Source organism: Macrobrachium rosenbergii, chromosome 25 (assembly GCF_040412425.1).
Source record: "Macrobrachium rosenbergii isolate ZJJX-2024 chromosome 25, ASM4041242v1, whole genome shotgun sequence".
Taxonomy (NCBI): Eukaryota; Metazoa; Arthropoda; class Malacostraca; order Decapoda; family Palaemonidae; genus Macrobrachium; species Macrobrachium rosenbergii.
The window spans coordinates 9448376-9460839 of NC_089765.1; the positions used below are offsets into that span (position 1 = coordinate 9448376).

The 12464-nt window shown below is 36.7% G+C and overlaps 1 protein-coding gene across 2 annotated transcripts; it reads left to right on the forward strand.

The window, feature by feature from the left end:
* Positions 1 to 805: 805 nt before the first annotated feature.
* LOC136852298 (uncharacterized) lies at positions 806 to 8510 on the forward strand. Of its 2 annotated transcripts, none has more exons than XM_067126800.1 (13): positions 806 to 1326; positions 1482 to 1716; positions 1860 to 2422; positions 2620 to 3237; positions 3383 to 3604; positions 4002 to 4179; positions 4304 to 4939; positions 5105 to 5329; positions 5506 to 5871; positions 6413 to 6982; positions 7109 to 7330; positions 7593 to 8038; positions 8152 to 8510. In XM_067126800.1, exons 6-12 carry the CDS (start codon positions 4024 to 4026, stop codon positions 7896 to 7898), a joined length of 2481 nt encoding a protein of 826 aa, XP_066982901.1. In that variant the 5' UTR covers positions 806 to 1326; positions 1482 to 1716; positions 1860 to 2422; positions 2620 to 3237; positions 3383 to 3604; positions 4002 to 4023; the 3' UTR covers positions 7899 to 8038; positions 8152 to 8510. The 2 variants fall into 2 exon arrangements, with proteins under 2 accessions (XP_066982901.1, XP_066982902.1); XM_067126801.1 differs by having other exon boundaries at positions 5527 to 5871.
* Positions 8511 to 12464: the final 3954 nt, after the last annotated feature.

The window sequence follows — 12464 nt, forward strand, 5'->3', positions numbered from 1 at the left end:
TTGAAAATTACTATACAATAATGAATCGATATTTGGCTAAGGTCACTAAACATGTTTCTCATACAATTTCGATATTAAATCTAAAGCATCATATGTATCGCTACAGATGGAGAAATAACCCTTTCTCATTACTGCATTGCTCATCTTATTTACATTTTCTGAAAACAGCAGTCAGATATAAGGAATGCCAGATATTTCGATCTCTGGCACAGTAGCCCTACGCAGAAAAGAAGAGCCAACTGCTGCACCGGACACGTCACTCTGGTCAAGAACTCGAAAAGGAGCCAGCTAAAAAGTATTTTAAGGAAAAGACCAAAATTTCTTTCAGCTTCCTTCCTTCACATTATTCAACAGATTAATTACTTTAGGAAGAAGTCAGTTATGTTCCACTTTATACAACTACAATTGAAATACTGGATGGCATTTCTTGAAAAAGGAATACGCACAAATATACAAAAAGTATGTAAAATATAAAATTACATATATAGCGAGAAACATATGTCTTGACCTGAAAAACTTTTAAAACTTCATAAAGCAAGCATTAAAGTTTCTGTTGTCACTTAGGTTATTTTCACTGTTTCCACGAAGTAAACATTGCAACAAATGATGGAAGGCGTTCCCATTCACTAGAAATCTATTTCTAGGTAGCTGAGTAGAAAACGCCACTGAATGATGTCAGTCGTATGTTATTCTCTGGCACTGAACTAGAGTCTTTGGCAAACGTAGTTGGCTAAAGAAGCACACACGTCACACTGGTCAAGAATTCTGGAGGGGAGGGTATATATAAGAAGGAATCAGCCAGTGCAGTCAGTATCAGTCCGAAAACCAACGGCGAAGCATCGCTAAGAGTTACTAACCGTTCAAATACCAACATTCCAAGTTATTAACTCCTCTATCAAGTTTTAACTATTCAAGGGAAATATATCTAAAGAAAGAAGTAAAGAAAACAAAATGGCTCCAGTTCAGAAAATCAGTTCTTACTCCGTCGCTTCCTCTGCTTCATCATCTTCAACGTTAACTTCAAATGTGACACACAACAGTGATTACAGAACAGAGTCAAGTGAACATTGGCACACACCACTTTTCATCGCTCCTTCAGGAACCGCCTTCAGTGAAGCCTTCTTTGAAAATGCCCGAGCACGATTCCATCACGAACTGACAAACTTCTTGGCTGAGTGGGAGGAAACAGAAGATATGGATGATAGTTGGTTTGGGAAGGAAACTCTTCTCAGTAGGCGACTCAGCCCACAAACACAACTTTCATCTCACAGCAAAATAAGAGATAATAAATTCGCTGCGTGTGTCAACGAAAACGGTGATTATGAGGTATGTGCTTTCACTCTTTGGTATTTCTATAAATGAGTGTTAATAGATAACTGATTCTGCCATAGATACAGTGCAAAACATTATCAATTTTCGTATTTTCTCGTTACAATCTCTTTTGTGACAATAAAATGATTCAATTATTTATTTCTTTGCAGGTCATGATGAACATATGTCAGCTGAAGTTGAAGGATATCAAAGTGAGAGTAACTAGTGAGAGGAATGTCGTGGTCGAAGGACACAAGGAGGCAGGCAGTAGACTTAAAAACTGCCATAAATCCACAAGGCGTTTCCTTTATCACTTCTCTTTGCCAGACAACGCCTCTTCAGATGCTGTCTCCGCCGTTTTCTCTCGTGATGGCATCCTCATCATTACAATTCCTTCAAAGGTTAGTGTTTGGATTCCAACTCTTGATTTTAGAAACATTACCATGTATATTTTTCTACAGTTTAAACTAACATTAGTCTTTTACATACTTATCTTTCCTCTCAAATCTTTTCAGGAAAAATGCAAAAATACTAAAATCTCTTTAAAGAAAATGATATTGTTAATCGAAAATGGAGTCTAGTGAACAACGTGATCGAAAAAGTAAAGTCATCGAGATACAAAAATGCCACTCAGCAGCAGAAACTTCTGAAAGCAATTTGACAGAGTCCTCCCACCAGTGTTCATTCAAATCGTCACTAGGGCGAGACCCTTTAGCGAGATTCGAGGAGGAAGAGTTTCAAACACTAGAGAAAAACGAAGATGGTTCACTGCTAACCGAGAACAACGGAATATGCATCGACAACAGCACGGAATCTCTCAAAAACAACTCTTCTTCAACTTGCAGTTTCTTTGAATCTAAGGACAGTTTCTCACAGATTTTTTTGGCAAATGAGAAACGGGTGAGGGAAACCATCATTCCAATCAGGATGGAAGAATCAAACTGACAAAGCCAGGAAAACTAAAACCACAATATTCCATCACAGTTCTCTCAACAAGAAAGATTCCTGTCAAGATAAGGATTCTCTTGACAACCATCAGTCCTCCAACGTCAAAGTGGCATTGTACCAGTCTGAAGAATCACTTACTAATTCTACTGAATTGCAGAATGAGGTATGATATTTTCTTTTTATAATTTCAAATATCCTTAATCCAGCATTTAAACGTAAATTTATACAATACCATACACACAGACATGATTTTATATATATTTTCCTAGTTTCCTGTCATCTGTTTCTTTTCAAAACTGAAAGATGTAATCTCAACCTGAATCTGCAACCTCTAATTCTAATAAGGGAATTCTTTAACAGGATGTAAGGTGCACACACAACGGTGAACGAATCTTTGGTAGACCAAAACATTCCACATACCCTCGGAGGAGTGAAGGAATACAGGTGCCTTCCGAGGGCAACATCAAATCTTGTGACACCGAATGTAACGAAACAGTCACAACCACCAACTGCATCACAGAGTCGACTCAGTCAACAAACACAAAAAGCAACGAAAACGAAACCCTGTCACAAGTGAAAAATTCTGGGACAACTGCCACAGAATATGCAATCACTGAAGGAACCAATGACGAAAACGCACAGCTGGTAAATTTCCACGCTGTAGACCTCCGTCACAAAACGTCCTGTAAATCTGAGGAAGGGACCAGAAGTTTCCTTTGTGACAACAAAAGAGGTGGCACAGTGACTTCAGGAATATCTCACCAGATTCACATCACGAACAAGGGTCTATTTCTTGAGGATTCCCATTTTGCCTCTGTGAAAGCGTTGGTTATCTCTGCCATTACAGAAATTCTGTCTAGAAATGGCAGTGTTCCTGAAAATGGAGACTTAGTAGGATTTTACAGAAAATGCCAAGAAGAAAATGTTATGGAAAGTGATGCTCTCTCTTTCTCTCAAGAGGAGGATTCCAGTTATAAGGTAAAATGGTAGTTATTTTTCTTTGGCTTTTCTGTCACTTTTACTAATGAATTGCAATTACTGTACTGTATCACAGTGTCTGATCATGAAGTAAGAGCCAAACCCCATCATGCAAAAAGCTCACAATCAAATCCTTTCTTTCCAGTTCGTTGTTGACGTCTGCAACTTCATGAGGCAGAGCCTGACTGTTTGCGTGAAGAACGGAAAGGAAATTTGCATTGAGGGAAGACACCAACCAAAGAGAGGAACCCTTCAGCATTCAGAGGACTTCACGAAATCTCTCGTTCTCCCAAGGGACGCTGTCACTGATTCTGCCTCGGCATCTGTCTCTTCCGACGGATTTCTTTTGGTCTCTCTCGACAAAGAGGTGAGTCTTTCTAAGGCAGATACCTTTATAGTCTCTACTAAACACAAAAACTACAGAATATCTTATAATGCTAACCTTTCACGAGTACACACATATTTTGGTTTCACGTTCCTCAGCGTTTTATTTAACCCAATGTCCAGAAAAGTTTTACGGATTCTCAGTTGTCTGTAATAGTAAATTTTATCGAAGGTTCCCATGCATTTATTTTTCAAGCAATCTTATGTACCAGGACCGTTACCTTCCCTTCATTTTTCACTCTGTCACTGAGCATTTATATAAAATATATATAAACATGTATAATACATATAAATGAATGAAAATTGATTTTCCGACCCATCAACTTTACAATTCATAATATATAATACAATAATTTATCATTTAAATTTGTCATTTTTAGGGTTCTTTAGAAACCAAATCCAATGCAGTTCATGATGAGGGAATGGTTGGGACCTCTGTGGCGAATCAGCATTCTAAAGAGGAGGAGGAGGAAGCAAAAGTCTTTAAAGAAGTTTGTCTCAAACATCAAGGACAGTGCTCCACAAGGCAAACTGTCTCAGGAACATGGTATTTCAGAGGTAAGAACCAGCTTGAATAATAATGATGATGAAGGTTATTTTCCACGATTCATTTTGCAGCACTATTTTCTTCACAACTTAACTTCGCAGTGAAATAAGTAACCACATTAACCTTTTGTTGCAGGAACAAATCGGAAGTGTCAAAGATGTTGCAGAGGAGCAAGAGAAACTGTCAGTATCTGAGGCTATCACTCCCAAAGTGATTAAGGAAGCAAAATTCATCAATACGATAAATAAAGAATCCTTATCTAGTGTGGAACAGGAGATGGACAGAATTCCATGTAAAAGACAAGATTCAAACGAATTTCAAAACAACAACTCTTTTCTTAAACGAGAACAACAACAACAATCTCTTCTTGAAATCCAGACTTTGGAAACTTCAGCAAATGGAGTAACAGAGGAAGTAGTACAAGAACAGCAGGACTACCTTGTTACATCTCCATCATCAACGCCTTTTGAAGAAACTGGAAAACTACAAGAATTAGAGGCATCTGTCACTGCAATTGAGGAATTACAGGGAATCTCTTCCACTGATACCTGCAGCCCGTTACTTGTGCAACAGAAGGGGCTCTTTGATGAAGATGCTTTTTATGAAAGTGCTCGCCATTATTTCAAACTTTCGAAAATAAGGACTTCACATGAACATGCAGATGCACCTTTCATTAGAGATGATGATAATGAAAAAAGAATTATTCCTCTTCTGGACGATCAAGAAGAGTATGAGAAGACTAACTGTTTCGACAATGAAAACGAATATACGGTAAGGCTAAAGAATTTTTTTTTTTTTTAAAACTATTTTTATGACCTTAACCCGTTTGCTAACGAAAGAACCATTAATGAGAATCATTTTAAAAAAGGTTTTGATTCACGAAATCATGTCCAACATGTTTAAATTTAGTAAGATAATATTCCTTTTTATTTTCAGATAATCTTGAATGTTGGCGACCTTCAGAAGGAGACCGAGATGGAGGTGAAAGTGGTCAGCGGAAACAAAGTCCTCATCAGATGTTCTTCATCACTGAATGAAGGCGAACTTGACCATCTCAGAGTCTTTTCCAAGACCTTCGACTTGCCAGATGAAATCGATGTGACCTCAGGCCTCTGTGGAATCTCCTTGGATGGCATTCTTGCAATCACCTTCACTAAAAAGGTCACTATGACAAAATGTGTCCATTAATATTCTAGTAACACTGTGAAAGATACATCTAACCAGATATGAATGATTATATTTGTATCAGACAAGGGAAACAATTTCACGAACGTTATGACCTCTAAGTTATCAGCTTTTAATTCTTGTATTTATTTCCCCATTCGAATCTCTAACAGGTCCCATTGGAAGCTGTTCAGGTAACAAGTCTTGACGAAGCCTGCTCTAATGGCAGTTCTCAGAAGGACTGGGAATCCTTCAACCTTGGAGGAAAGTCAATCCTTACTTTAGAAGAATCCTCAAACAGCGAAGATTTCACTGGTCAGGAACTCACTTTGTCACTGTCTAAGGAACAGGCTGGGGACATAAATTCTTCCTATAGCGAAGAGTCTATTACAGGGAAGACCACTACTTCACGTGACGAGCTTTGTGAAGAATCTGAGTCTTTCTCAAGAGCTACAAATGACTTCTGGCAAGCTACTTGTTCCACTACCCACGATGCTTCTCACTCCTGTAAAATGACTCACGAATCCGAATCAGTACAGGTACCGTATTTTCTTTTTTCTCTTCTTACATTTTATCATATCATTGTTGTTAATCACTTGTGCTGTAAATAACAAGGGCACACAGAAATACATTCATCCTTGTCTTCGTTGACATCCTTCGACTTATATTATAACATAAATTTCTAACGATGACAATATTCATTCAAATATACACATAATGCATTTCAATAGTTGCGAAAGTTGCTTACATCATAGTTCAAACTCTCTAAAGGGTTTATTCAAGAACTTTGATGAAGAAAGTCTGAAGAATTTAAAGAAAATTATAAAACTGTTATTAACGACTCATCATCCATAAAAGTACAGTAGAATCTACAAAAAGGGGTTTTTTAATAATAGACTGAAAGAGATCAATCACATATCTTTGATACTCTGTTCATAAATGGAAAAATACAGAACATGATTCTGATGTAATCACAGTAGATATAAAGTTAACTCGTATTTCGGTTAGTTACTGAAAAGGCTATATATCTGTTGATATAAAATTGGGGTTTTAAATGAAAATATTCAATCTGTGTTTCAGGATCCCCTACTAGTAATGAATGCAGGAGAATCAGAGTCTCGAGAAAAGACTTTGCTCATGAGGGAGACCATTGCAAACGACACAATGAATGGAATGATGGCTGGTGTTATGGTTGAGGAGGTTTCACCAGAAGAAATCGTGATCAAAAACACTTCTTCGGATGGTCAAAGCCAAACAGCTAACATGAGAGGTCGTTCCTCCGAACACTCTAATGTTATTAATGAGGAAACAGCAATGATGGAGCAAAGAGGCAATATAAACACATCACTGGAACTGTTCACATCACCTTCACTTTTCGAGCATCAAGAATTAAAGTCAAGCTTACAAACTGTTGGAAAGGGTACCGACAGGTTTTCTTGCACTCGCAATGGCATTATCCTGAATGTTGAAGAGAAAGGACTCTTCGACGAGGATGCTTTCTTTGAAAGAGCTCGTTCGCTCTTCGTGAACAGAACTGATCGTCTTTCCTCTGTTGGGGACGAACAGACGAACTTCAAGAACCTTCCTTTCACAACACGTGGCGAAGAAAACAAAGTAGCAACTTTCAGCGACGATGGACAACATTATATGGTAAGTCTTCAGCGATAAAATTTCATTCCTCTCTGAATAAAGAATTCTATTTCATTGCCTGCTATTACATATGTCCAGTTTCACTTAAATTTCATATATATTTACATAAAACATATTCTTTTTCAGGCCGTTTTAGATGTCAGTCGATGCACAAATAAGGCACAGCTCAATATTCAAGTCAGAGAACGAAAGGAGTTGCTGATAGAATACCCTGTAATAAAGGATTGTGAATCCGGGAACGTGGAACACTTTTCTATGACATTCAATTTGCCTTGTGGCGTCGATGTGGAATCAGGTGTTAGTGGAATTTCTTCCGATGACATTCTTTTCATCGTCTTCTCCAAAACGGTAGGTGAAAACACGCAATTACTTCACATTAAGAAACTTTTCTTTAGTAAAATGATATTAAATTGATAAATTTAAAAATTGTCGTTCTCTCTGTATCATTTTATTCCCGAACAACGTAATATACATAAATTATATTTTCATTAAAACATACATTCTATTAATTCATGTAAAATGCTAGTTATCTATATAAACCGTAGGTTAAAATATATCTATAATGATCTTAAAATTGCAATAATCACTGATCTTTCCTCTATTCTCACAGAATTTGGAAAGCATTGAAACAAAGTCCTCGAACCAGAGCGATGCCAAGACATATGATTGGTATTCTTTAAATGGAATTCCACCAAGCAAAGGAAACCTTTTCCAGAATGAAGGGATAATCTCGGGTGCAGAGAAATGTGAGGCATCAGCACAAGAATGTTTTGTAAGCTCTACAACTTACTCAGGTGTTTGTAACTTGAAAGAGCAGAGCAACAGCAACATCAAACTTTTGCCAATCACTAGAAAAGGAATTTCTTCCAAGATTCTTTCTTTCAAGAGGTTCAGCACCTTTTCCAGAGGGCCATAAAAAAGGTTCTAAAGAACTCCACTGATCAAGAGACATGCAGACATGCAAGTGACATCAAGACATACAAATGCTTCTGCAAGCAGAACCCTGCTTGGCAAAATCACGCTTTCCATGTGGAAGATGACCACATCAGCTGTCAGGTAAGAATGTATCTGATCAGATTTGGTCTACAGTCTTTGTGCTTTGAAATGGAACTAATTTATGTAAAAAGCATTTTGAATATTCCATAATTATCGTTCTGTTCCCCTAACAGATATTACTCGACGTGAAAAACGTAACTGAAGAATCGACGACAGTTTATGTGACCGAAGAGAAGGACCTTGTCATCGAGGGCCAGCTGAAGACGGAGGAGGAATCCTCATCACAACTCAGGACCTGCAGGCGATGCTTCTCTCTTCCCTCCAATGTTGACTTCAGTGAAGGAACGGCTGCTCTCTCTTCCGACGGAATACTTTACGTCGTTTTCCAAAAGACAAATGTTCATCAACAAGAAAAGGAGGACTATGAATCGCACTGAGCTTTTATGTTAGAAATACTGCATGTTAGGGCTTCAACATTTTATTTTTATTTCATATTAATTTAAAATAAAATGTATTTTTCTACATAAAAACAGTTTTATACATAAAACTGAATGCATTTCCGCTTTTTTTTTATTATTCCTATGAAAATTGATGTCTGACCATGTATTATGCACAGTTGGTTATTCTAAAAGTCCTAAAAGTAGGGATAATACAGTTATTCTTGTGAACAGAAAGCTGAAACCTAACTCATATTTCTTTTGTCACTTTGGAGAGTTTATCTTCCAATTCCAAAACATACTGAGAAAATTGTTAAGGAATAATAAACTCTCACAATAAACACGCTGAAAAAATGACAAAAAAAACATACACCATGAAGGTTCTTAGAATTTAGACAAAAAATTAAAGTGTACATGCAAACACAGTAAAAAAAAAAAAATCTTTACACTAACAACTGAAAGATAAGAAACACTTAATTAGAAGATAGTTGTTTTTCTTTATTCGTCAATAAACGAAACTGATGAAGGAATGATTTATAAACAAATAATGAACAAAATAACACAGAAAAAACAAAATATATTACCTAGTACATTGCCGGTACAAGAAACTAACTAAAACTACTATTTAAATAAACCGTTTTATGGAATGTCAAACCACTGTGTTCACCTGTCGCCTGTACAAATATGATAACGAAAAGAAATTCCCAAAGGTTTGCAGCTCTTTAAATCACCATACATTTTTGGGATAGCAACTGCTTTGTTATTATATTTCATCAGGTGCTGAGGTCAAGTGCTTAAAACTCACAGAATATGATGAAATCTGTGAAATGGCATGCAAAGTCAAAGATGTCGACAGAGAGAAAGCGCGGTTGGGGAACTTGGGCTATTTTTCCGAGAGCAGTGCAGTCGTTCAGAAGAGGAGAAAGGGGATGTATTGGGCAGACATACAACCTCTTCAGATAAACCCAAAGAGAGATTTCTTCGCTTTAGGAAAAAGGACTTTTGAGAGAAGCTGAAATCCTAAATACAAACATTTTACCCTCACATTCCTTTTATTTCTGAAACCCAAGTGCTGTTGTTGGAATTTGAAAGTAAACAAACACCGCACACTCTTCCGCACACATACAGCTCAAATCACAGTTGCTCTCCTCAATGACAATATTCGGTTAAATAACTTCTCACTTTTGGGGGTTGGCAAAAAGATGTCTGTAGCAAAAGGTTTGTATCCTACTACAAGAATTTTAATCGGCCAAATATCCTGGAACCTTCGACGACAGTTACAGTGTAATTCGAGAGTGATTCCCATATTCATTATTTCCCGTTTCTAAGCCATAAATATCATCATTCCAAGATCTTTCTCCTTACTAACTGAATCAAAATTTTTGTGTCATTACTTTACTGAATTTCACAAATCATTTTTATCATTCTTTTAACAGGGGTTTCACCAAAGATAATTCTCAGAGAGAATGAAACCTAGAGGAGAGAGAGAGACAACTCAATTTTGCAACAAAATTATCTTGAAATTTTAACGAGAATAGGAGTCTAAAACATCATTTGTTCTTTAAATTTTTACAGAGCAAATATTTTATAAAACGCTATAAACAATGCATATGGACTTAAAAGTCTAATATTAATTGGAACAGCCAAGAATATGCCATTAGTTTTATTTCTATCGTAATTTACTTGCTAACATATTAATCATTAACATTCACCACTAAAAGTTATGGCGCCTTAAATAAACACGTCATTTTGTGCCTCTGCCTGCATAGTTCATAAACCTCTTATCAGCAGCTACCGATGAAGAAATGATATGGGAATGATACTCATTTCCATTATATTTGTGTTCCCGCTCTCTCTCTCTCTCTCTCTCTCTCTCTCTCTCTCTCTCTCTCTCTCTCTCTCTCTCTCTCACCTGGCCATGAAAACTCTCATCACTAAAGAATCACGTTGCATCACTAAAATAGAATTCAAGTCATGGCCACGTCACAATATACTGTGACGTCATGGCCACGTCACATTCTACGCGAGGAAGGTGCCAAGACGCAGATGCCACTTCAGAATTACTAAAAAGTACTGTGAAGTCACTGTCATATCTCCATCTTGAGTGACAGAGGTATAAGGAATTCACTTGCATACGGTGCTCCATTTTGAACAGAAAGGAACCATTTTCTTTACTCTAATAAAGAAAGGTAAATTCAAATCAACCAATTCATTCATACTCAAAATTATAATGTAAAGACTAAATTATGAAATACTGGCTGGGTGTTTACTGGTTTATTGGTTTATTCATAAATGTACATGTTGTTGTTGTTTTAGATTTAGCTGGCCTTGTGCCATACGGGCTCTGAATCTGCAGCCCGTTATTTGATGATGAGTCTGTGAGATGTACAGAATCTTCGAAGATGTTATTGACGCGTGCGAGCGGTAATAAGCGTCTACACACAGACAGGTAAAACAGAGATAGATAAAAGGTTCAGACATCTGTGTTTGTCGGCAGACAAACAGATGGCGATATCAAGAGATATGATTAACATACAGTGATGAAACATATCAGTGGAAAGGCCAGGAAATTCTACATGTGGCCAATTGCATGAGATTCAAGACAGATTAATGGATACAATGCAGTAGCATAATATATGTGAAATGGAGAGACATTTATCTTCACAAACAGAAACACACGTACAGTTTGATACAGAAGATGCGTTGGAACATTATGAGTACATGACTAGAATGCAAGTAGTGGTGATTGTATACATTAGGACAACAATGCTTAGGAGAAACAGACGGAAATATTGTATGGTTGAAATCGCGTTCCTGTAGAGAAAGAAAACGAGACGCTGGCTTTGTCCTGTCCACTTCGATGATGACGATTGACGAACACACGAACACACACACGTGTTTGGAAGAGGCAGCGTCGGGGCTTCTATTTTTCATTTAAGAAATAAATAAATAAATAAATAAATAAATACATATATACATATATATGTATATATTTACTGAAACCTAATGATCATTTCTACTTGATATAATTGTATTCATGTTAGCCACTATGACATCTCAACTTCCCAACTTCTGCAAATTGATTTAGGAGAAGCTTACCTTTGTAAACCTATTATCCAAAAGGGGAATAAGTGAAGGCACTTTCATCTTCCATGCACAACAGGTTCCAGCGACAATGCCCAAAAGCACTTTGCTACCAAGAGGAACACGAGATAATTCACCTCATCCATCTTATTTATATCAATCGAATTTGATTCATTTGACTAAAGCTTTACTAAAGCCACTTGCAGAATTGTATCATAGTGTTTCAACAGGTATCAAATTTTTAGCTGAAATATAATCGTATCGATAAAAGGTGCAAGGACGTCACCAGACTTGCCATTGAGTGTCAGCTCAATTGGGGTCCTCACATTCTCTTCAAACCTGCAACGGATCCTTTTCTCCTCCACCAAATGCTGAAGTTAATGAAGAGACTTTAGCTCCGTCTTCAGATGGAGTTATTTACATTATATTCTCAAAGAGAGACAATCCATAGATGCAAAGGCAAAGAAGAAAAAGCAGAACTTTCTTATTGCAACAGATAGATAATATCTATAGGTATAAACAGACTTAATGACAAACCTTCTCTACCTTTATAAAGTTGTGAATATATTACATATTTTGGATATTTTTATTTTTGTGCTTAATAATTATAACTATATTTAAAAAATTCTTTCTTACGTATTTACAAAAGACATTCTCATGAAATAACAGTTTATTTGATATGAATATAGTACCGCAACTGTTTTGAACAGAAGGCTTGAACGGAAACCTCAGTTACCAAACCTGAGTTTGATAATCTTTGTTAATTCGCATCCAGATCATCTCATTTAAAACTCACAAATTATGAACTGCTGTAAACCTTTCTACCCTCCACATTTACTCATCAACTCCAATCTGGGAACTATAATGATGAGAATTTTTGAGACAGAGTAAAGACACAACGCATCTCACAATAACCTTTCATTTTAAACTGATTTTACTATTATTGCATAATGAATACGAAAAAT

Coding starts and splice junctions, on each gene's coding strand:
- LOC136852298 (XM_067126800.1), top strand. CDS start 4,024: ATGCAGTTCATGATGAGGGAATGGTTGGGACCTCTGTGGCGAATCAGC. Junction 5,330..5,505: donor CAATCACCTTCACTAAAAAG/GTCACTATGACA, acceptor AATCTCTAACAG/GTCCCATTGGAAGCTGTTCA. Junction 7,331..7,592: donor TCATCGTCTTCTCCAAAACG/GTAGGTGAAAAC, acceptor CTATTCTCACAG/AATTTGGAAAGCATTGAAAC.